At 50.2% G+C, this 24,473-nt stretch overlaps 1 protein-coding gene across 1 annotated transcript in view; it reads right to left on the minus strand.

Moving 5' to 3' along the window:
- SIM2 (SIM bHLH transcription factor 2) overlaps window positions 1-24,473 on the minus strand; it is a 52,140-nt gene that overhangs the window by 16,064 nt on the left and 11,603 nt on the right. The window contains exons 3-7 of the mRNA XM_044250940.1: window positions 23,377-23,466; window positions 16,105-16,213; window positions 11,940-12,025; window positions 9,871-10,070; window positions 4,998-5,104 (exon numbers count right to left, since the gene is read on the minus strand). Of these exons, the coding sequence (XP_044106875.1) occupies window positions 4,998-5,104; window positions 9,871-10,070; window positions 11,940-12,025; window positions 16,105-16,213; window positions 23,377-23,466 (592 nt within the window). The remainder of the gene's footprint in view (window positions 1-4,997; window positions 5,105-9,870; window positions 10,071-11,939; window positions 12,026-16,104; window positions 16,214-23,376; window positions 23,467-24,473) is intronic.

Raw genomic sequence — 24,473 nt, forward strand, 5'->3', positions numbered from 1 at the left:
CGGGATTCCTGGGTTTGGGACGCCAGTGTGGAGAAAATCTGGCCTTGGAAAATTGGACAGTGACTTCCCTGGGTGCTGGCAGATGTTTCCTGTACTCGGTGACCTCATCAGCTACGAGGACGGATGTGTCTGTGTGTTCTCCTGGAAGAGGAGGCCAGCGCCCCCCAAGGCCTTGGAGTTCTGAGGGTCACCATAGTCCTGGCCACCTCTGGCCGCCTTCTGTTGTGGCGGAAAGGAATTGGCGTGCCTGCCCTCCTGGGGCAAACACCAAGCCAGCTCCAGCTGTGATGAGAATGAAGGACTTGAGTCCTCGGTTGGCATGGCCCACTGTGGATCCAGGTCCAGGTGAAGACTGGAGGGCAGGAGGCTGGTGCCCGGCCCAGAGCCCTGCCATCAGTTACTGAGCACCATGGGACAGGACTGAAAAGTCACATTTCCAAATGATGAATCCTGCCTTCTCAGACTTCTCACCCGACTCCCTGAAGCCGGTCTGTCCAGCTGGGTCTACTACTAGGGGGAGGACACAGAGCTCTGAGAGAAAGTCCTCGTCATGGGCTGAACTGTGTTCTATGCAGATTCATATGCTGAAGCCCCCTCCCACAGTACCTCAGAATGTCACTGTATTTGGAGATAGGAGCTTTAAAGAAGTAACCGAAATAAAATGAAGGAATGGCGAAGGGGGGGCCCTAATCCAGTATGGCCGGTGTTCTTATAATTAAAAGAGATGAGGACGCGCATGAAACACACAGAGGGACGATCACGTGAGGCCACAGGAACAAGACGCTCATCTACAAGACAAGGACAGAGGCCTCCGGAGAACCCAGCCCTGCCAACACCTTGATCTCAGATTCAAGCTTCCAGGACTGTTAGGAAACACACTTCTGTGGTTTAAGCCTGGGGTATTTTGTCATGGCGGCCCAAGCAGACCAATATGGTCCCCATAAGGATCCGAACAGCGTGAGGTGAAAGCAGGCAGGGCTGGAAGGAGCTGGACACATCCTCCTGGAGGAGAGGTGACAGCAGACGACACCATATGAGGAGTGAAAACAGAACTGGAAAGAGTGGGGTGAGGCTTGGCTTCCCCCAGTTCCCACGGGGCAGGAGTCTGGGTGTGGACAACACTCAAACAGACCAACTAGGCCCCTGGGCTGTGGGGGCGACAGGGCCCCTCAGAGAGAGGTGACCAGTGCCTGTGAGGACAAGATGACCGCCTGGGCTGGGAGGTGAGGAGCAGCTTGTGGAGGGACGGCTGGACGGAGAACACCTTCTCGAAGCCTGGAGACCAACGCGGGGGGCGGGGGGTAGGCTGGCGAGACACAGCCCTTTGGACCTTTGCTCTGACAGATGCCTCATTGCATCCCTCACCAGGGAGCGCACCCAGCAACTTCCGATGGGCCCATCTCCTCCCTGAGGCCTTTCTCTGGCAGAGCCCACGCTGACAGATGTGGGGGAGCTGGGGGGCTAACAGCCCCGAGAGCGGCCATCAGCCGATGACTGGCAGAAACAGGAACATAAATGCCTCAGCTCACCCGCCTTGGCGCCATGACCGAGTCCCAGACAGACAAGCCCCTCCTAAGACTCCTTCCCCTCCGTGACTTACTTCTCTCTCCCTTGACCATGTTTTGGCCGCGGTCCAAATAAACTGCTGTCCTTGAACCCTAGGCTCAGGGTCGGCTCCCGGAGTTGGCCCCTCTGGCCCCAGTTCTGTGCGTGAGAAGGAGACTCAAAGCCCCAGCTACCTCACAACACAGAGATTTCCAAACTGCCCCAGCTCCGCACCCACAAAGACACGGCTTCCAAAAACCACGCTCTGCATGTTGAATACGTCCCCTTTCTTCGTCCGAGAGTCCCAGCTTTGGAGGCGAAATTCATGGCTTTCCTGAAGGGGATATCCAAAGAATGTTCCAATCCTGGAGCCAAGGGGTGAGCTCTGGAAGACTAATTCCCGCCCCTATTTGTGGTAAGAGCCTCTGCTATTTCTCACTGTGGAAGGTGCTCTAGTTTATGTCAGGAAAAGCTGGGGAAGGGAGTCTGAGACAGACATGGGGCTCATGGCGGATCCCCAGGCCGCGCCCCATCTCCCGGCAGCCTGGCTGGGGTCTGCCCTCTACCTCCTCTCCCCGTGGTGGTTTCTCCACCATCGCAAAGGTCACTGTACAGTTGCAATACATTGTCAGTATTGTTATTTTTAATTTTCTTTGGTTTACCAATTCTAGCCCATTTGGAGAAAATTAAAAAACAACCATGCTCCCTCTGGTTTCTAATTGCTTCTGTCTTGTCCTTGTGTCTCCTGGAAGCCTGTGAATGTGTTACCTTTCAGGGCTCCCTTGTCGAGGTATCTAGAAATACCAAGTTCCAAGTGGGATAAGGTGAATCTGTCATACAAACTGCAGAGGACCTCTCAAATAAATAAAGTCCTTCATAAGCCGGGTGAGCTTGGGAAGGTTGGGGTTCCTGATGCAGCAAAGACGGCCCATGTCTCCACGTCCAAGAGCCACCTTGTGGCGGAAACCGCTCAAGGCTTGAGAGCCAAGCAAGCCTGGACCCCAGTCCTGTCTGACTCAGCTGCTGTCCGGCCGCAGGCCTCCACCCCTGGGCTCATCTGCTCTGCTGGGCAATGGGCATAAGGGCCGCCCAGCTCCCCTCAATGATGAAAGGTCAGAATGGACACACGAAAAGCATCCAGACATGTCGGGGTCACAAGAGCCTCATGCTGATCATCACTGTGGCTTTTATTACATTTCCAAAGCACAAATTATATTTATTTCCCCTGGGGGGGAAAAAAATCCCTGCTCCCCTCTATAATCCAGGCAGCAAAAGAGATAAGAAATGAGATTTAAGGGACACCTGGGTGGCTCAGTCAGTTAAACGTCTGCCTTTGGCTCAGGTCATGATCCCAGGTTCTGGGATGGAGCCCCGCATCAGGCTCCTTGCTCAGTGGGAAGCGTGCTTCTCCGTCTGCCTGTGCTCCACTTGCTGTGCATTCTATCTCTCTCTGACAAATATATAAAATCTTAAAAAAAGAAAGAAAGAAAGAAAGAAAGATCTGGCGGATCCCCAGGCCGCGCCCCATCTCCCGGCAGAAAGAAAGAAAGAAATGAGGGCACCTGCGTGGTTCAGTGGGTTAAAGCCTCTGCCTTCGTCTCAGGTATGGTCTAAGTCCTGGGATCGAGCCCCGCATCAGGCTCTCTGCTCAGCAGGGAGCCTGCTTCCTCTTCTCTCTGCCTGCCTCTCTATTTGTGATCTCTGTCTGTCAAATAAATAAATAAAATCTTTTTTTTTAAAATGAGGTTTAAAATCAAGACTTTTAATTCCATAAGTTTTCATTCTTTGGGCTTAGAGGCCTAATGTCCCCCAGTACAGCCCCACTTTGAGGAGCAACTCTTCCTGCAGGTAATTTGGGGGGATATCAGGGCTTGCTGGGCATCAGGGGTCCTGACGAGCTCCCGCATCCATAGAAGGGGGCTGGGGACCTGTGGGGTGGAGGATCTCAGAGCAGATGCCTGCCTTCCCCACCTGCAGTGGTGGTGACTAGGAATGTCCCTCCTAGGTATCCCCCAGATGGTGTGGAGATGAGGACCCTCACACCTCTCTTCCCTTCTAGATTGTTCCGTGGTGATGCTGCTGCTCCACACCCTCAAAGCAGATGCCTCTTCATCTCCCGACCACTCTCGTGACTCTAGAGCACATACTCACAGCTTACTCTCTGCCAAGCAAGTCTCCCCAATAACTCATTCTGTAACCGACACTCCCTACCCCTGTACCAGCCCCCGTAGGAGCGAGGCCAACCTATAGATCCCGTCCAAATGGTCAGCACTTGCTTCCTGACCAAGCTGCTTTCAAGAATGACAGGGATGTTTGTATCACGATTTGGTTATTGAAACGCAAGAAATATAAAGGCGGCTCACAACTCTGAGCTGTCCATGCACGGCGACCTCTCCTCGCTGTTGTGAATCAAAAGGGAGCAGCAAGAAGCTGTGTGAGTCTGCCTAGCGACACCCTAGTGACTGCCATGCCCAGTGGGATGAGAGACGGCTGGGCAGGCAGACGATGCGGCCAGAGCAAGCAGTCCTTGACCTGTCGTCCACCCTCAGCCTGACACCAGCCACTATCCTCGAATGCCTCCTTATCAACACAAAGCAAAGCGAGAATGGGGGCAGGAGAAGATCCGGCTCCTCCAACCTTCTCCACCCCCTACCAAGCACCCCTGCGCCAGCCGTTGGCACGGAAGGCTGGACCATGAGAAGATGAGGTATCCTGCTCCATGCCAATTCTTTACTGCCTCAAGTTGGATTCCGGAAGAAAAGTGTCACTTTTTTAAACATTTCAGTGACTTGAGGCCACCCCCGTGCCATGCAGATGTTCACCCAACGGTCTGCACTGGCGAATCGAATACTGATTATTCCCTCTTCCCATGCTGACTTCTCCCATCCAGGAAACCTGGGGTCTCCCCTGAGCTTGCCAACCAGGTGGTGGACAGCGGTCAGAGATGGCCTGCTGCCTCTCACTGTGTGACCCCAGGCAAGTGGCGGAACCTCTCTGAACCTCAGCTCCTCCTCAGCAGTAAAAGAGAGCTATGAACAGGAGAAGCTCCCTCACCGGGCTGGCAACATATTTAACCACTTAAAGCAGTGCCCGACAATAGTAAGGCCTCCGTATGTGCTGGTTCTTTCGCTGGTTTCCCTCATTTGCAGCCAGTGTCCAGATGTCATAGAGACATTCAGGTTGTAAATCCACCATCTCCAATCCAGCAGCTTCCGTACCATCCCACCCCCGCCACATCACCGGAAGGTGAGCTTGCACGGCTGAGAACGGACCCGTAGCTGTGCTTAATGGAGGGGTGGGTGGAGTGCGCAGGACTTTTAAAATTCACGTGTGCACAGAGGATGACCATGGTACCCGACAAGGGCCTCCCGGCTCCGCCCAAACCCCGGCGAGCCCCGCCCACGGCGAGCCCCGCCCACAGCCCAGCGGCAGCTCGAGTGAGCGGTACTCACGGAGGTGGTGCGCGTAGCGGAGGTGGAAGACGTCACAGCCGTGCACGTGATGGTAGAGGGTCTTCTCGATCAGGTCCTGCGGCTCGTACCCGGTCAGCTCGGTCACCCTGGGGGGAGGGGGACAGTGGCTCCGTGGGTTACGCGGCTCTGCTGATCGCCTTTCATTTAAACTAATACTGGTTTGGCCAACGAATCAAGTGCTAAAAGGCTCAGGGGAGGGGGGCTGATGTTGGTTTTGGAAACCGAGAATGATCTTTTTTACAAGAAGACAGTCTTTGAACTCTAGCCCGGTGCAGGATGTAGCAGTGTTTGTGAGCGGGAATGTTCTTCTGAAACCACCGGCTAGAAGAACTTTTGATGGCTTAACATGTTTTCCTTTTTCAGGGTCAAGCTTCTCTGGGGGCGCTTACACCTGAACTTCGATGCTGATAGTGGGAGAAAGACCCACTCTCCTGGGGCTTTTGGGTGACGGTCCAATGGGAACCTTTGTTTCTTTATTATGGTAAAATATGCATAGTAGAAAACCTTTGCCATTTTAACCATTTTTAAGTGCACATTTAGTGCAATAACTCCATCCACAACGTTGTCGGACCAGCCCCCTTTCCAGCTCCAGAACTCCCCAGTGCACCCCGGTAACCCTCACTCTCTCTCCGTCTCTATGAATCTTTCTATTCTAGATATCTTACAAGTGGGGTGCCTGGGTGGCTCAGTCGGTTAAATGGCTGCCTTTGGCTCAGGTCATGATCCTGGGGTCCTGGGATTGAGTCCCCCACTTTGGGCTCCTTGCTCCGCGGGAAGCCTGCTTCTCCCTCTGCCTCCGCCTGCCACTCCCCCTGCTTGTGCGATCACTCTCCCTCTCTGACAAACAAAAAGCAGGTATCGCAGAGGGGTGAAATGCTGTGGCATACGTCCTTTTGTCTGGTTTCTTTCATCTGGCATCATGTTTTCAGGGTTTGCCCATGCCGTGGCGTGTGATAGATGTGGTTCGTCTTCACGGTTGGGTAATGTTCTAGCGCATGTAGATATCACATTAGGTTTGGCTGTTCACCCACTGAAGGCCACCTAGGAGGTTTCCACATCCGGAGGTGGGCTACGCAGTGTGTGAGCCCTGACGTCTCGCCGGATGCCATGGTCTCAGGACGCTCTGGTTGGGCGGGGGCTCATTCCGACTAGCTGGAGCCAATGACCCCTCCTATGAGTGGAGCATGGTGGTGCAGCCCCCAGAAAACAGTAGAACAGCCCCCACAAATAGCGTGACTGCAAGGTAAACCCTCAGTCTGCTGACGAAAGGGCAGCATGTCCCTGGGCTTTCCTGCCGTTATCACCTCTCTGTTCTCATCAAGCCCCAGGAATGAAGATTCTCTTCAAGAGGCCCCACATCAGCTCTGTGAAGAAAAGCAGCTCTCGGGGTCCAAGCCCACATCATCACTGGCCTTCGGATTACTCCCTCCGGAGGTGAAAAGGGCAGGCGGCAACGGTGTTGTTCCTCAGGCCCTGGGCAACTGAGCTGGGAGCTGTGCCCTCAGAGGAGGTGGCCCAAACGTCTTGGTGACAGATATTCAAGAACAGATGAAAGAGGAGGGCAAGAAGGATTCTAAGGGAAAGGAGGCGGTTCTGGGGGTCAGAGGTGGGGCCTGAGGCGGGGCCGGGACTGGGGGTCCCGCTGATTTCTGTCTGAAATGTTGGCTAGAAATGAAACAGGGAAACTTGACCTCACTTTCATTCTGTAACCTGCTCCCCTTTCTGTTGAGTTCTGAGCGGGCTTCGGGTTGTAAATCTCCGGGAGCCTCATATTTCCCTGGAATTACTCACTATTTGGTGTACACATTTCCATGGTGTTCCTTCAGGGTGGGAAGGAGATGGAGCTGGAGGTAGGTGGAAAAGGGAACTCACCACAGCCTTTCAGGGCTCGGGGGACGTGTCTAAGGGCCACCTAGAACTTCAGGCCCCACTGGAGTCGAACTGTGTGGCAGGAAAACTGAGACCTGGCATCCCCCCAGAAAGAAAACCAGGCATCTCTACGGTGTGGGGATGAAAGAGGCTTCCCAGACCCTTTGGAAGCAAAGTTACAGAACAACGGCCCCGAACGTGTAAATGAATCAGAAACACATGTATTAAGTTTCTCATCAAAGTGCACGCTGGTTTTAAAAATTAAAGGGAAAGAGAAGGGTCTGGCAGCATGCCCTCCTGGTTTTTTCCAAACCTCCAGTGTCTGAAGACCTGTCAGAGGGATTTGCCAAACCCCAAACATGGCTGGGTTCACCCATCCTTAGCAAAAGCACCAGCTACAGTTTCAAAGTGAAATACCACAAAACCCCTATGAACCAAATTTCAGGTTACGCTGAGTTCAGTTGTGTCTGGGATTACACTGGGTGGGGGGCCCAGTGGCTACCCCCCAGGCCCCTGTGACTCTAGGGCTGCTGGGCTTCAAGCCAAGCCCACACAGCAGCCTCTGGGGTTTGGATGTAGGAGCTGACATCTCTCACCCCGCCGGGCCATTCTGCCGACCTCTGGGTCCTGGGCCAGCCCCTCTGTCCCCCAGCCCAGAGACCTCTCAGAGACCGAGCTACAGTGGATCAGAGACCAGAGTGGGGTGAAGAATTCTCCAGCTCATCTCTCTCTTAAGCATCTCTTAGATGACTGGAGTTCAGAAGCTTCGCTAGAAGCTTCCTGGTACTTAGCTGGGAGAACCACGGGGACTTCTGCAGAGACAGGATGTCTTCTGCAAGTTCACAGTCTTTCTTTCCTACTCACCTCAGGGGTCTGGCCCTCACACTGAGGTGGAAGGTTGCTGGCATTCAAGAAAGCCCATGCCTGAGGCTCCCTCCCCGAGCAGTCTGGCCTGTCGGCTCCCGTTGTACGCCCTCTTCCGCAAAGCCCTCCGTTTGTCCTTGTTTCAAAGCTGCATGCACTGAGCCATTTGAGAAGACCCGAAGTCTCTTCTCCGGGGAGACCTCCCTCTCTCATCTTCTAGAGAATTCACTGAGCCTCAGAGGCTTTTCCTGGAACCCTCAAAGGAAAACTGAAGGAGGAGACAGACATAACAAGGGAGAACCTCCCCCAAGTGTCTAAAATAATGAACGTGGAGGACTGGAACTCTTTTCAGTTCACTTTTAAAAGGGGCTCCTGAATCCAGAAAGAACCCCTTCCCACCACGGCCTGCTGGCACTTCCGCCACACCCCAGGCAGCCCACCCCGCCTGGGCCCCTCCTGGCAGGTGCCTGTCTTCCCTGCAGGAAACAGCCTTTGTCAGCGTCCGCCTGCCCAAAGGGGCCGGCCTCCTTCCCCCAAAGGGTGATGCGTACTCTGCTTGGAGCTCCTGGGGACACAAAGGCCGAGTCCATCCTGTCAACCCTTGTCACTTCTCTACCTTTGCACGGTTCTGAGGTTCTGAGCTGTGCTAACGACGAACTAAGCTAACTGGTGTCTTCCTTTCCCAGCCCTAACCAAGTATGTGTGGTTTTCTCCCATAACTGGCTAAAATGATCAATTTTATGGCATGTATATTTTACCACAGTTAAAAAGATGGGAAAAAAATCTACAAATCTTAACAACAACAAATATATATATATATGTGTGTGTGTGTGTGTGTGTATACATATATATATATATTAACATACAGATGTATCTATCTCCTCTCTCCCAGAAAGCTTAGCCACATACACCAAAAAGCAGAAGTGGGGTCTCTGAACATCTAGTCCTCCCAGTACGGCTGAGGGCTCCAGGGGGCTCTAAGGCGGCAGAGAGACTCACCTGGCAGGCCCATCAGGCTTTTTACTTTTACAAATGCCTCCTGTCTGGGTTCAGATTTCACTTGCCCTAAACAGCCTGTGGGTACCCCAGTGGGCAGGGCAGGGCTGACTTGTTTCACAGATGAGAAAAGGGAAGCCCAGAGAAGCCCCACAGGCTTGAGGCCTCCAGGCGTGTGAAGCCTGCGGGCTGCCCTGGGGGATGGCCGGGCTGCTGCAGCACCCCCCTCCCCCATGCAGGCTGCCGTGGGCCCAGCGAACACAAATCAGTGCTTCTGCCTCGTTCACGCTCCCTTCTCTCTCGGGGATCAGACCTTCCGACCGGCAGGCATCCTCAAGTAAGAAGGGAAAGGACGGTTGAGAGAGCCGGGTCTGGAGCCACTGCATCTTGACCCTCCCCGCCCGCCGGGAGTGCCCTCCCAGGCCAGGACCAACCGGGGGCCCCCACTGAGGTCACGGCCACAGCTTTCCCCAGGGAAGGCTGCCTGTCTGTTTGCAGCCTCAGCTCTGGTGGCCGCCACAGCTCAGATGGCCTCCCACCAGCGTGCGTGGGTGGCCTCCCTCCACATCACCCACACTACTACGTTCTTTCGATCGTAAGGTCCTACCTACTTCATGGAGATACAAGACAATCCCGACCTCGTGGGCCTTCAAAAACTTGTGTCCACAACATGTATTTCCAGTTCCTACTCCAGTGAGATGATGAAGGGAGAAGTAAATAATATAAAATAATATAAAACCTGGTACCTGGAGGAGCGGCTATGCCCTGAGGCCTACGGCTGATGGAGGGTCTTTCAACTCATGACCTGGTTCACTAAATCGCTTACTAACTCACATTCTTGAGAGAGAGAAAGAGCATGAGGACGGGGAGCAGTAAAGGGAAGGGAGAAGCAGGCTCCCCGCTGAGCCTGCCCCAATGCGGGGCTCAATCCCTGGACCCCGGGATCATGACCTGAGCCAAAGGCAGACACTCAACTGACCAAGCCACCCAGGCACCTCTCTCACTTGCATTCTTAGTACGACTTATTCCTCCTTACATTTTGGCTTAACAGGGGAGCTCTCGGGGCAGTTTCCACCGTTGGGGGCTTCCGGAACTCTGCAGGAGCAGCAGGAGCCAAACTCACCTGGAATCCAGGAAGATCAGCTTCAGGTCGAGGCTGGCCCTGAACATGAACATGTTACTGTGCAGCTTGATCTCTGTGACGGCGCTGGGCGGCAGCGACTGGCCCACGGCCACCAGCCCCACGATCTGGTAGCAAGAGTCGTACAGGGACATGTCCAGCATATACTGCCTGATCTTCAAGTAGCCGCTGCAGTGGATGACCTGGGGAGAGCAGAGGGCAGAGTCAGCCGCCGGGTGCCCAGGGGTCAGACTGACACCCCCTCCTCCTGGCTTGGGGCCTGCCTTCTCGAGCGTGCTGGACAGTGCCCCGCCCAGCCTCTACTGAGCCGTCGGGCCAACGTGCTTCTTTCTCAGGAAACTATCATGATAGAATGTAAGGGTTGTCTCACCCAATTGACTCTGCTCAAGTAACTCCACAAGGTAAGGCTCCACTCATAATGCATTTATCCATAATTAACTCATCACCAAGTCACCATCAGAGGCACAACGAAAGCACCGTGGGAAGCTGACCGTTGGCTCCACGATGCTCATCGCCTCCTGGTGCAACTCAATTTGACATGTTAACTTGACACATCACTTGACAAGCTACACCATTCCACCAGTAAATGAAGAATCCTTTCAATAGAATCAAGTTGGGTCTTCTTTAACGTATTTTTATTTTGTTTTGTTTGTTTGTAACTCAAGATTCTATCCCTTGTAATGAGCGCTAAGCCGGAATGGCTCTATGGAAACCTCTGACTGTTAGAGCCAAAAACCATGCCGGAGAGAATGTTCAGGGTTTCACACGGCCGACAGAAACACTGGTGCAACATTCAGCCTCGCTGTTGGCAGCATTTGTATAAGTGAGAGTCAGTAAAATCTTGAAAGGATCCCAGTCACCGTGACAGCAGCAATGAATAGCTAAAATCTTAAATTCTCTTTTCTAAAACGTTCCTCCAGGACTCCTGGATGCGTTCACTCTTTAGAGCCCCAACAAATCTTAAAATCCGTCCAGTCCATTGTCCCATCTTACTGATGAGGAAACCAAGGACAAGGTAGGTGATCTGTCTTGCTTAAGATTAGACAGTTAAAAAGTGGCAGGCATAACTTAAGACCCAAGTCTGTTGGGTAGAGGGCAGCGCTGGGGGTTCTCCACCCCTGGTCGAAATAGGCTTCGAGTCTGGGTCAGCAAATAAGAAATGTGCCGCTGTGGAAGGGAGGAGGGCAGAGGGGGCAGCATCCCAGAAAGAGAGGACAAAGGTGGGAGACACAGTCACTTCAGGCTCCAGGGAGGACTCAGAAGCTCGGAAGGCGATGACGCTCAGCACTGACATCCCCCAACCGGCCCATCCGCCCGGGAGTGGCTGACTCTGGTACGGAGGCACCACGCCACCCCTGGACTCGTCAGGGGACCGACTCCTGAGTTCTGGAGTGAGCCAGAGCAGGGGGCCAGGTCTGGCAGAGAAAGGCAGCCAGGAGGAGCTCTGCCCCTCAGCACCTTCTGCTGGTCTCGTCCCTTCTCTGCTTGTGTCCCTAATGATCATAGAGTGAGGACAGGAAGACTCCCCTCCGCGGGCTGCGCTGACTGGAGATTAACGAGATGAGAGTCTGCTGACCACAGCTCTTTGGCCCTCAGAACGGGTTCTACCATTAGTCAGGCACCTCACAGCCATCGCTGGGTTTGGTCAAAGGCTCCAGGGCAGGAGCACCGTCTCTGTGCTCTGCATAGTCACTGCGACCCCGCCATACAGGTTCTCAGTGACTAGAGGGCGGTGCTCCAGGGGCACTGACCCGGGGCAAAGAGGAAACTGCAGGAAAGGAAAGGTCTACCCTTGCCCACATTTATTCCTGGTCTCATGCGATGAAATCCAGTCCTCCTGGAATACCCCCTCGGAACACCGGCTCCTGTACCTGCCGCAGGAGCCGGGGCGAGCAGCCTCCCTAGAAACTAGCTCTGCCTGGGGCAGGGCGAGATGTCTGGGTCCGGGTGCGTGCTGTCTGCAGATGCTCTTGCCCGGGAAGCAGCCCTTAAAGCCGCGAAGACCCACCGCCGACTCCCGCTTCCCTCCTGCCACGCCAGGCTCCTCGTACCTTGTACCCGCTGCACGTCAGGCCCGCGTTTCTTTTCGCCAAGACACACTTCATCCGCAGGAAGAACGACCTCTCTAGCTCGTACTCTGAAAGCAGGAGTGGCGTTAGATGGGCCAGCTGTCCGGTGATGCCTGCCCCGATTTTGTCCCCACGACCTCAGTCAACCCTCAGGACCAGACCAGGCAGCCAGAGGCTCCATCCCAGAACGCCCAGCCCCTGACCCAGGGACGTCCGCCTGCGGCTGGGCCCCGGGTGGGGTGGGGAGACCGGCCCTGTCCCGGTGTGGCTTCTACGTGCTCCAGAGGTAGGCAGCCGGAAACACGGCCATGGCGGGAACTCGGGAGACACCAGCCCCGGGCCGACGATGAGAACTCTAAGAGCAGCGGGCCCAGCCCTTCTCGCACGTCCGTGGTCCCCTCCGGGCAGGTGCGCAGAGGCCTGGTGCCAAATGAACCTCCTTGGCCAGCCCTGGGGAGGATGTCTGACTTGGCCAGGAAGGCCCAGAGGCATCTGACTTCCTCAGGGATGGGGATGCTAGGTCAGGGCTCACAGGCACAGCCCTCTCTCCGGCAGAGGAAGGAAACCACAGGGTGCCTCCTGCCAGCTGTGCCCGTGGGCACCGATCCTGCCCGAGATTGCCAGGGAATGGGGAAAAGAACCCAACAGACCCACTCACTCGGCCAGATCAAAGCTTTTGCCCTCATCTATACCCCCAGTCCGACCACCCCTCCTTTCTTGATAGCTCTGACCCTCCCCATTCAGTCTTTCCCTGGCTGGCCTGAAGGCCTCACCCACCCATCTCTAACCTCACTATTGCAAATACAAGTGAGTTCCCTAAGGAAACACCCCATGCTTCAGTGAGCAGACGCCCATTCTCCGGAATGATGCGTCCACGCCCCTGGGTAAGGGTGAGGTCAGTCCACTCCTAATGAACAGCTACTTGGTAGCAGTTAATGAATTAATTTTTAAAGAAAGGTTACCATTAGGAGTAGAGGCAGTGCCCCCTGCCCCTACCTAGGGGGAGCAGGGAATGGCCTGTGAGGCTCCTTGTCCCCCCGCCCCGCCCCCCCATTGGAGGGGTAGCCACATTTATCCACAATTCCTCTGCAGCAGGCCAGGGTCTGCGAGGCATAAAGGCTTCTCGGGAACACGCCTGCCTGTCTGCACCATTTCCAGCTATGCACTGAGGTGTGGACACTCAGGGCTAAACACCTTTACCCAGTAATGAAACATCCAGTATGGAAAAAGCCAACAGCACAACAACCAGGAAGCAGCAGGTGGGGGAGCTCAGAGGCAGAAAGCCAGCTCTGTGGACGAGAAGCCGGGGACCAGTCACAGTGTCTGTGAACCTCAGACCTTGCATAGTCGGGTGGCATCCCCATCTCTCCTGGAGCGCCATGCTTCTCTTGTGTGGTTGCTACACCTCAGACATAAACCCCACGGGGACTGGGATTGGAAGAGTCTTATGGTATTTCCAAGATACCGTTTGCTGTCATTTTATAAACAATTTATAGCTATGACATGGAAGGCTGACATGAAACCAGAGCTCACCAGAGCTCGTGGGAGAAATTCCATTCCTGCGTACTAACACACTGTGGAACTTTCTAGAACAATAACAACAGAATGTTTTTAGGAGTTCTCTAAGACTCCTGCTGCCTTTTCCAGCATTAAACAACCCCGCAGTAAAAGAATGAGACTCAGGTACTCTATTCCCGGCCAGCCTTCATTTTGCTAGAAATTACTTCTTCCGAGCTTATCTGTGTGCACTGAGGTGGCCAGACTGTTTGTAAGGACTTAAGAGTTACAGACCGTAGTGGGGTGCCTGGGTGGCTCAGTTGGTTAAATGTCTGCCTTCCGCCAGGTCATGGTCCCAGAGTCCTGGAATCGAGTCCCCGGACTGAGCCCCACGTCAGGCTCACTGCTCAGTGGGGCGTCTACTTATCCCTCTCCCTCTGCACCCCACCCCCATCGCACGCTCACGGTCTCTTTTTCTCTCTCAAATAAATAAATAAATCTTGAAATAAAATAAAATAAATAAATATTTATATTTCTATATAATATAAATAATAAATAAAATGAAATAAAATAAAAAATCTTTAAAAAAGAGAGAGAGTTACGGACCATAGCTACAAGGAAGCCCCCACCTCATTTCAGAAACCAGCACAGTAATCTTTCTCCTTGGTGAGGAAAAGACGCCCAGCGACTACGTCTGGGGCTGAGAACACGGGAGCCACAGAGCTGTACCTGCAATGATTTTCAAGCTGAGCGGTCTCGTCTACAGTCCGTCCTTCTAGCCTTAGAACAGCCCCTCCCAGGAGGAGGCCATTTTCACCTGTGGGCCACCCCATTCTACCATGCTTGAGATCTCTGCTTTTGCATTCTTTTCTGTGGGGAATTTTGGCCCAGCCGGGATGCCGTAGTTCCCAGCAGACAAGAGACCCAATGAGCGTCATGCTGGTTGGGGTCATTGGCTTGTCAGAGAGAGGGGGTTACAGGGCCAGCACCCCAGAACAAGCCGTCTTCCTAGCATGCACGGCGACTGTAACTTAGGGAGTCATCTGTGTGACGATGTGCTCCACATCCTCCCCCGAACAATCACACGTTATGTCCTGACACACGCGTATGGCGGTAGGACCCCGATCCATCCGTGTTCAGTAATGGGACCGTCAGGTGGGGGATCGTGTCCCCACGTGGTGCCAGGCCGGGGAGGTGGACCTGCCTCCATCTGAACGGGAGCTTCTTAACTCATTCGTGCTGTGGCACAAAAGTTACTTTGGTTAGGTTCCTAACCAGGATAACTTTTTTTTTTTTTTAAAGATTTTTAAATTTAGGGACACCTGGGTGGCTCACTCAGTTATGCGTCTGCCTTCGGTGAAGGTCATGATCTGAGGGTCCTGGGATCCAGCCCCTGGGATCCATCGGACTCTCTTCTCAGCGGGGAGCCTGCTTCTCCCTCTTCCTCTGCCTGATGCTCTGCCTGCTTGTGCTCTCTATCTCTGTGTCAAATAAATAAAACCTTTTTAAAAAAAGATTTTTTTTAGGGGTGCCTGGGTGGTTCAGTGGGTTAAAGGCTCTGCCTTTGGCTCAGGTCATGATCCCAGGGTCCTGGGATCAAGCCCCGCTGAGCAGAGAGCCTGCTTCCCTTCCTCTCTCTCTCTCTCTGCCTGCCTCTCTGCTTAATTGTGATCTTTGTCTGTCAAATAAATTTAAAAATCTTTTTTAAAAAAAAGATTTTTAAATTTATTTATTTGAGAGAGAGAGAGAGAGAGAGAGAGAGAAAGACAGTGAGAGGGAACACAAGCAGGGGGAGTAGGAGAGGGAGAAGCAGGCTTCCTGCAGAGCAGGGAGCCCGATGCTGGGCTCGATCCCAGGACCCTGGGATCATGACCTGAGCCGAAGGCAGAGGCTTAACTGACTGAACTGCCCAGGCGCCCCCAGAATAATGTTTTTAAGTGCAGAAGATAAAAGTATACGAGATCACAAATGGAACGAATTTATTAAAACAGTTACCAAAGCATTTTTGGTATAATATTTTTTGGCAATAAAACAAGTGGTGATTTTGTTATAAATGTGCTGCTTTATTCGCACATTAAATAACAACAGCCAGCAGCCGGCCTCGTAACTCCTGCAATTCTGAAGTCGCGATGAGCGTAAGTGATTAAAGACCTGGGAGAACTACGAAGTGAGATGAAAAATGTGTGTGACTCGTGGTTGGCGAAGCCCCCGGCAGCGTGAGAGTGAGAAGGCCCATAACCCGTAAGCAAAGGAAATGCTACATTCCAAGCAGACAGAGTCAAGATGTCATTCTCCCCGCGCCGTTTCACAGACTCCCCCCCCCCCCCAGTTCTACCAGGGACCCTCTGGTCAGGAAGCCCAGGGACAGACGTGCGTTCCTGGAATTCTGAACCAAGAGCACATCTTGATCGCTTCACTTGACCTCCCACCAGCGCCTGTCCTGGTCTCTGGCACAAGACATGGGATCAATAGTGTTGCTTCAAAGGACAGAGACATGAAAGCAAACCCCCCACGCTGCGTGTGTGCTGGAGAGGCCCAGCTGGGCAGCCCCAGTCACGTTTCCCCCTGGCAGCACGGAAGCAAACCCTCGAGTCCCGCAGAAGAGCGTGGTGTGGTTTTCATTCTGGTTTCTCTGCGCTGGAGGAAATACCTTGGAGCAGGTGATGGTGAAGGGGCTGGTGGGCTGCTAGCACGGCTGTCATCTCGTCGTGGTCAGAAGGATGGATGTATTCATAGATGCTGTTGCCGGTGAGCTCCACCTGCCACGGAGGGAAGGGCGGGGTCAGAAATCCTCCCGGGGCCACGCGGGTCGGGGAGGGGAAGGTGCACATTAGGGAGACACATCCAGGGTCAGAGCTCCGACCTCTGCTCACAGCCCACACCCTCTCCACATGCAGAAACATGGGTCTTTCCTCGAGCTGCGCTCTGCCATCCACCACGCGGGGACGGTCCTGAGCAGGAGGAACTGGGCCGGGAAGGATGAAAAGGTGTGTCCTGCAGGTGGGTGACCCCCCAAAACCCGCCACGGCCCCGGGCAGTGTCCTTTATACAAGAGGCAGCTTACAACAGACCGGAGCCAGGGCCCGGGTGGAGCCAGAGGGGCCTGGCCGGCCGGGACACCAGCTGCCAAGTCCAGACTGTGGTGCCTGCGCGAGCCGTGTCCTCTCCAAGACTGAGCAGGAGCGACCCGCAGGGTCTCCACTGCCCTGGAGAAGACCTCGCCTTCCCACAAGGGCCCTTTCTCCGTCAGCTCCGAGCTGCGTCCCTCGGGCACCGCCAGGCCTCTTTCACGTTGCCAGAAACGTGTCCCAGCCCTCGGACTCTGGGGTGACTGGTCACCCGATGGCTCCCGCCCACGGGTGCGGCAGGGCAGCTGTGTGACCTGTGGGGACTTTGGGCCTGCTCCAGACAGCCAAGTGACACAGTGGATATTTCCGGGGGTCGTGACCCCAGCCCTTGGACACCACCTACTTCCAGGTACACACCCTGCAGAGGACACGACGGCTGGCCTCGAGCCCACGTGCGTGTGGGACAGGACCCAGCTTTGCAGGGACGGGGTTCTCTAGGACAACACCAGCATGACAACTGTTCCGCAGAGATTCCTGGCGATTCAGTGCCCAAGTTTGAGAACTTTCCTATTGTTCTCCCAAACATAAGTGCCACGATAGGCCAGGATGCCCTGGCCAGGATGCGATGGCCCATCATTCCAAGATGGGCGGTGCCAGAGAATGTTCCAGAGACTAAGACCATCAGAAGGGCCTTCTGAGCAGTGGTGGGCGGGCCTGTCTTAGAGATGCAGCTGCAGACAGGAAGAGTGAGGCAGCGGGAGCCCAGGGCAGGGATCCCTTCCACCACGGCCTGAAGGATCCCCACGGCCCAGGGGGATGGAAACTGAGAGCGTGAGAAACTGCCCTCGGGGGGGCAGGGAGCCAGGGGCCCGTCCGACTCCGACTCCGTCTGTCTTTCTCAGCTCTGCCTCACAGGGAGAGGCCAAGCTAAAGGAGCAAAGGCAGTCTTGTCCCCAAGCACCCCCTTGTTATTTTTAAGTGCATCGTGCCCTGTGTGCTTTGTTGGGAGGCTCCCTGGTCTCTGTCAGAGCAGAGACAACACGATCTCCAGTCAGGGGGCAGCTCTGACCCAGCGACCTCACGCAGCGGGACAAGCACAGCCAGGCACCGTGAGGCCCAGCTTCTCCTGGGAGCCACTGTTCCAAATTAGCATCAGGCCACCAGCTCCTTCCCTGGGACTGGGCGGCCATGGAGAGGTGACGGCATTTACCCCAGTCCTCTGAGCCAGGTCTTGCCATCTGTTAAGACATAGGAGTTACCATTTTATTCAGAACAAATTATGTTTCTGGCCTGCTAAGTAATCTTGTCCCTGAAACGGCTTTGGCAGTTCTGTTTTCTGCATTATTCATGGGATGTCTCTTGCCAATGTTATGCCTACAGAGGAACGGAGAGAATCATGTGATCAGAGAGCCTCCCTACCTCCCGACTGGACCCTAAAGAGGATTTGCCAGTGACCAAAGTTATTACGTGAGTTCATCAAACACAGTAAGGATTAAGAACTACATAGCCATCTTTCAAATCATTTCATCCTTAAAACATCTCGATAAACCAGCAAGTACTAAGTCAGCCCTTCGGGACAGGACCATGTCCTCTTTTCCTGAAGCCAGTGACAGAAATTCCTTGTGAAACTCTGTCATGTGGAGAGTGACAGACTAATCAATAAGGGAGTTTTTTTTAAAAAATTGATTCACAATTTCAATGGCTTATTTTTAAAATGAAAAAATAATGAGAGAGAATTTTTTGTGTGCAGGCCTATCATTTCTCCCTTACCCACGTTTTTAGGGGGGAAGAAAGAGCATTCTGGTTTGCTCCAAGTTCTTGATCAGAAAAAAGTATCCCATGTCTCTTTAGAGAAAGAATATTTATGTACTCGCAAGAACATTTGCAACTGTCCTTACAAGGATTTGATTCGCGTTTTAATCCCAAAGTAGCTTCATCTGTCCTCAATGAACCTATTCTCACCACATGCATTTGGAGAATGAGGACAGAGAAGGTCCATGATTTAAGAGGCTTGATTTTCTGAATCCTTGCTTCAATTATAAACTCCAAGCCTGCCCAGGAAGTAAAATGGTCTTCATGTAACGGAAATGTTTTTAAAGAACAAATTTTGGAATGATAAAACAGGGCTGACCTTGACTCAAAATTATGGTTGACATGGTGTTTCCTGTATTTACATATCTATTCCTGCTTTTGAATGGTTGAAAGAAATGTGACTACCTCACCAAAAAAAAAAAAAAAAATTATGGTTGTTGCTATAAAACTCCCCAGGTCTCATACATCAACCTTATTAAAACAGAACCTCAATGTGATAGTTTAGTATTTGTAAGACCCTGCTAACTACAAAATGAATTGCTTTCCTACTAAGAACGTTTTTATGTTTTGCTGAATAGCTTTCCTTCCTGCCAAGAAAACTACATATGATAAATACTGCACTAAATGGATATATTTTGGGTTGGAAGGGGAAACACACATTACTCTGCTTTGGGTGTTTTGCTGACTATGGTAAATTAAGCATTAAAAAAAAGAGATGGTTTGGATTTCAGAGTTCAAGTTATGTCAACAAACATAAAACGTTGTCCTTTCTCTTTATTTCAAAAGTGAAAGGATTAGGTCTTATGGCCCCAAACAATACCATGGCTATTTTTACGGCTGTAGTTCCGGCCACAATCTCCAATATTATATTTTCCTTTACATGTCTTATAAACGGCCATTTCACACATATCTACAGTTATTTGAAAATTTGCATTAGTTACCTAGATGCTATGTAACATACGTGACTCTAGTGAAGAAATTTCAACACAGGGATGCTTCCAAGAGTCCACGGAAATACACAGCGGGTATACAGGGGGCTCCCCCCACCTTCTTGCAATATAAGTAAGTTAATTACATCAACCAAAACCCATGGAACGAACCACCTAATACACTTGGGTGGGTGAAGAGTGCTTCGGCAACTCTACCTCTTCCAAACAGATCTGAATCTGGCTACATGAATTATTATGTATCATTGTGTACACATAGACCAGGGAGAATTTGCAAGCCTGTAGTCTTACTCCGTTTCCCCACACTCCGACCGTGAGCTGAGGACACAACTTGCATTTTGTGGCTCTCTCTCTCACTCTTTGGTCCTGAAGTCTGACAGCAAGGATCACCATGATTACTCATTTAAAAGCAAAAATAATAAACACTGCCAGATTTGTTACTCCCACACTTGTTTTTGAAAAGTTCAATAAAACAGACGCCTGGCTGGCTCAGGGGTTAAAAACTCTCTGCCTTCAGCTCAGGTCATGGTCCCAGGGTCCTGGGATCGAGCCCCTCATCCGGCTCTCTGCTCCGCAGGGAGCCTGCTCCCTCCCCTTCCCCCCCACCCCGCCAATCTCTCTGCCTACTTGTGATCGGTCTGTCAAATAAATAAATAAAATCAAAGATTTTATTTATTTATTTGACAGACCGATCACAAGTAGGCAGAGAGAGAGAAAGAGAAAGAGGAGGAAGCAGGCTCCCCGCCGAGCAGAGAGCCTGATGCGGGGCTCGATCCCAGGACCCTGAGACCATGACCTGAGCCAAAGGCAGAGGCTTAACCCACTGAGCCACCCAGGCGCCCCTAAATAAATAAAATCTTAAAAAAAGAAAGCTCAATAAAAGGCCTTGAGAATTAGGAGGGACTTAAAACAGAAAGAATGATTTTTATACTCTCAAATAGATGATTCAGATAGTTATTTAGGTAGTGCAGATTTTTTTTAAAAAAAAAACCGCTTTGTTGTAAATTATCACACAGTTATGACAAACCTAAGAGCTTAGGTTCCCTAGGAGCTGCTAACGTAGAGTTTAACCTTGAATTAATGGGAAAGATATTGCTACTTAATGAGATAATGTCACTAAGAGTAATTGAAAGTTCTTGGAACACAGATGGACACTATGTAAATATAAGTATTAGTATTATCCTTCTCCATCAGAAAATCTGTTTAAAGGGTTACTGGGCCTACTGGATAGAATTTTCTTAACACTTTCATCTCTGAGGATTTAAAAAATCCTTAAGCCTATTTTAATAAAGTATGCATGTTTGACATATTTGCCTGACTTCTTACTACTAATAAAAATAATTTAAAAGGTATAAAAAAGTTTTTAAGGGGAGACATTCTTGACATCCCATTTAATACTTCATTTTACTATTTAAGTAAAGAAGACAGAAAAAATACACACCGTGATTCTGCCTAGATTTCCTTCTGCAGAGTTAATCGTGAGCAGGAGGCAGATTGGAAGGAAAGGTTTGCTGTTGCTTATTTAAACAGTTCAGTGTGGAACACTCCCCAGACACAAACGAGGGCTCGTGTCTGCATTAAAGTGTTTTTGTAGCTGGAGACTGATGGTGAGACAGTCCCGCCAAGAGACTGGGTTGGGGGGGATCAGTCACTCTACGCAGTCAGTTTGGTTTATCTTTTTTTAAACTGACACTTCTTCCTGGCCGGTAACATACAGACAAAAGGCATCTCTACGACATTCTTGAAAACCTGAAAACACGATGGGAGCGTAGAACTCCTTCCTCTTTCAGAATGAGGACACCATTCTGCATTATGACCAAAAGCAAATGTAATTTTAATTGGGATTCTCCTTAGATTTCCTTTTGTAGAGTTCACTCAGGAACAGGAGGCAGACTTGTCACCTCTCCAATGTGTTGTTCATTCTTAATTATTGTGCTCACAAATGGTCAATTTCATTTCCCACGTAAAAAGAGGAAAATGACAGAGAGTTGTAGGATGCTAGACAGAGTAGCCCGACTGAGTCAGCTCGAGTCCTGGGACGTGCACAGGGCCTTGTGATGAGCCAGAATATTCCACAGGACTAGCCAGCCCCAATATGTGCCCGCCACAGGACACTATCCGAAGCAACTTCTGTGCTACTGGAAGTACAGTTCTAATGAAACTGGGATTCAGTTGGATTCACTTGGATTTTGCATAGCTCCCTATCACTTATAAAACACATAAAGTGGGTACTTTGATATAGTTCTTACCACAATCCTGAAAGAGAAAATCAGGCAGGATTTTCTTATTTAAGTGATGGTTCAGAGAGGCTAAGAACCTGCCCTACCAGACAATGAAAACATATAACTGGGCATTTCCCTTTTTGCTTTGACTGCTAGGGAGCTCAGATCTAAATTTAATATCTGAAAATAGTGACTGTACCTGTTTTATCTTTGTCCAGTCCTATTTAAAGGAGATGAGATGCTTTATGTTTTTGTGACATTATGATAAGACTAACTAAAGGTTCAATAAATTACAATGGAAAAATCAAGTAATCTGCTCAAAATCTTTCAGCCACAGATAGAACGAGGGTTAGACACCAGATTGGTTACAACTAAAGGGGTTTAAATAATTCTAAATAGGGCATCGTGGAAATTCAGAGCATAACAACCTTGAAAAACATATAAATAGTAGATTTCATGTTCCCAACAGTATTTCCCTTCCTACTAGTATACTAACACAATCAGTCATGGAACTGTAAGAACCCAGCCTCAGCAAATCTTAGCTGGGAGACCTGGTTTAGTAAAGGAAGAGAGGAGGAAAGGAAAAGGAAACACTAAATAATTTTAATATGAGATTCTCTATATATAGGACTATATATAAAGGACTATATATATATATATATATATATATATAAAGGACTATATATAAGAAAGAGAGGCATAGAAACCCCTTTGGACAGGGATAAGGATATACCCACATTAGAAGAGATGGTTGTAAACAAACGGCAAGTTTAAAAAAAATGCCTTGGCAGGAAAAGAAAAGGAATACACCAGATGCAGGTTTCCCAAATTGGGAATTTTGTTTTTCCATGAAAAAACTCCAGCCCTGTTAATTGACGTGTTTTATTTTGGCTTAACTACAGAGGGGGCTGGTGTAACACAGATTAATCATCTGCCTCCCAGGAGCCCATTTCCTGTCTCTAATTAATTCTAGTGCGTCTTCAGTCGTGATAAAAAAAAAGCATTCTGATAAGTCACACTATAAAGAAGTATTTTTTAAAATGTGAAATTTAGAACCTCAGTCGGCTTGTTAAATCGGAAATGCGAACCTGAAGGGCCACCATCGGACTCCTCCCCTCCTTCCATTCGGAGGAGCCCAGAGAGCAGCTGAATTTCCACCCCCCCAAAACCTTTGGCTTGATCGGAATAGATAAAGCCAAGCGCACCTCATTCCTTGATGGGATGAACCCCTTTTTAGGAGACAGTTCCAGAAAAATCGGTAATATTTAAATGTTCTAGAGAAAACAGGACCTTGCTGTGCAAAACAGTAGTAAACTGAGTTTTACGAGTTTCTATCACAAGCATATAAAATGCTTTACTGAAATGACCACTGAACTGGAAAAACTCAGGAAAAATTACCCTGAATTCCATGTGAACACTCATAAATCGACCCCCTCTCCTTCTCTCTCTCCCCAAAGCACAGTCTGCAGAAAATCCACGTTTGACATCAGTTTTCCTCTCGCTTTCACGGCAACTCACAAGACCACGTGCAGCCCAGCAAGCGTGCACTGAAAAAATCTCCCTTTGTGAAGCTCTTGTTAGCAGCAAACCGTTACTGTACAGGCAGAGTCCAGGCTATCAGACAGAATCTCAGAACAAAGCTGCCCTTGCAAGGATACACCGCTCATTAATCCCAAAGGAAAAAAGAAAGTAAAACTGGGAAATGCAACATGAAGAAAAGCTCTGTGGGATCGCCTAAGAAGATGATTTTGCAATTTTGGATTATTTCATACACAAAAGCAGACGCTTGAACAGAATCGTTCACAGGCTGGGTTAAGATCTGCCGACGCTCGCTTTAATATTTTGGTTGTATCTAAAACCAGGTAATACCTACCTGCGACAAGCCCAAATGCACAGAAGCTGTTTCCGATATATACATGATTTTGCCATCAGATGCTACCACGAAAACAAATCCATCCAAAGTCTGTAAAAGAGAGTGCCAAGGTTAAGAGGTGATAGTAACACAATAGAGTGAAACCTCATAATTGTACTGTCACTGAGGTAGAGGAATGTATACCATATTATCATCCATACATACTTGTCAAATGCAAAACCAGCCCAGGGCCCTAAAAAGGGTTCCAGGTTATAACACTGAAAGTTTAATTCCTGGGGCCAGGCTCTCAAATGCTTTTAAAGCACTTTAAAAACAATCTAACATTCACTTCACAAAAATCATGCAAAACACTGGAGAACTCCTAACGTGCTCAGTTTAAATGCAGTAGTTTTATTGTTTAGGGTTATTTTAGCACTTAGCGCAAATCCGGAGTTCTATGGTACTTAGGGGGAAACCCACCACTATATAGACGATTTTATGTCATAATTGGCAGTCCTTTATACCACCAGGACATATACTTTATTTGCCACAATTTTCTAGTTACCCCCTAAGTACCATTTGAATAATAAATTCCGAACACTACCACTCCCCTGAAAATAAACTACCCGGTTATTTTTAACAGACTATGTCTACAGAATCAACTACTTAGAATTTGCAAGAGATCAAATAACTTTTGCAGAATTCGAGGAGAAAAAGTATCAATTTCTGAAAAATTAAAACTACCTAAATGATATTGCTTAAGTTGGCTAGCCCTCAAAAAAATAAAGTAAAATTTTAAGAGCTAATTAAGACAAATAAAAGGGTAGTGATTATATTTATATGTGGCAAGGATGAAAAGGCTAAATTATTTTTGAAAAGGGAAACTGCATTTTTATTTACCCATTCATATTTTAGATCCAGAACCAAAGAAAAGCAATAAAGTTGGTGAGCGGTCCATACACCCCACAACGCTGCCCCCATAAAAAATATTCCAAATTAATTTCTGGCCACAAATTCTATTTTTACAACATGTAATTGAAACCAGATTACCTTCGGTTTTTCTAAATCTGCCCCCTCTTTGGAGGGGGGCCTACAAAGAATGTAGTAGAAGTGAAACT

The sequence above is a fragment of the Neovison vison genome, chromosome 6 (genome assembly GCF_020171115.1).
Source record: "Neovison vison isolate M4711 chromosome 6, ASM_NN_V1, whole genome shotgun sequence".
NCBI lineage: Eukaryota > Metazoa > Chordata > Mammalia > Carnivora > Mustelidae > Neogale > Neogale vison.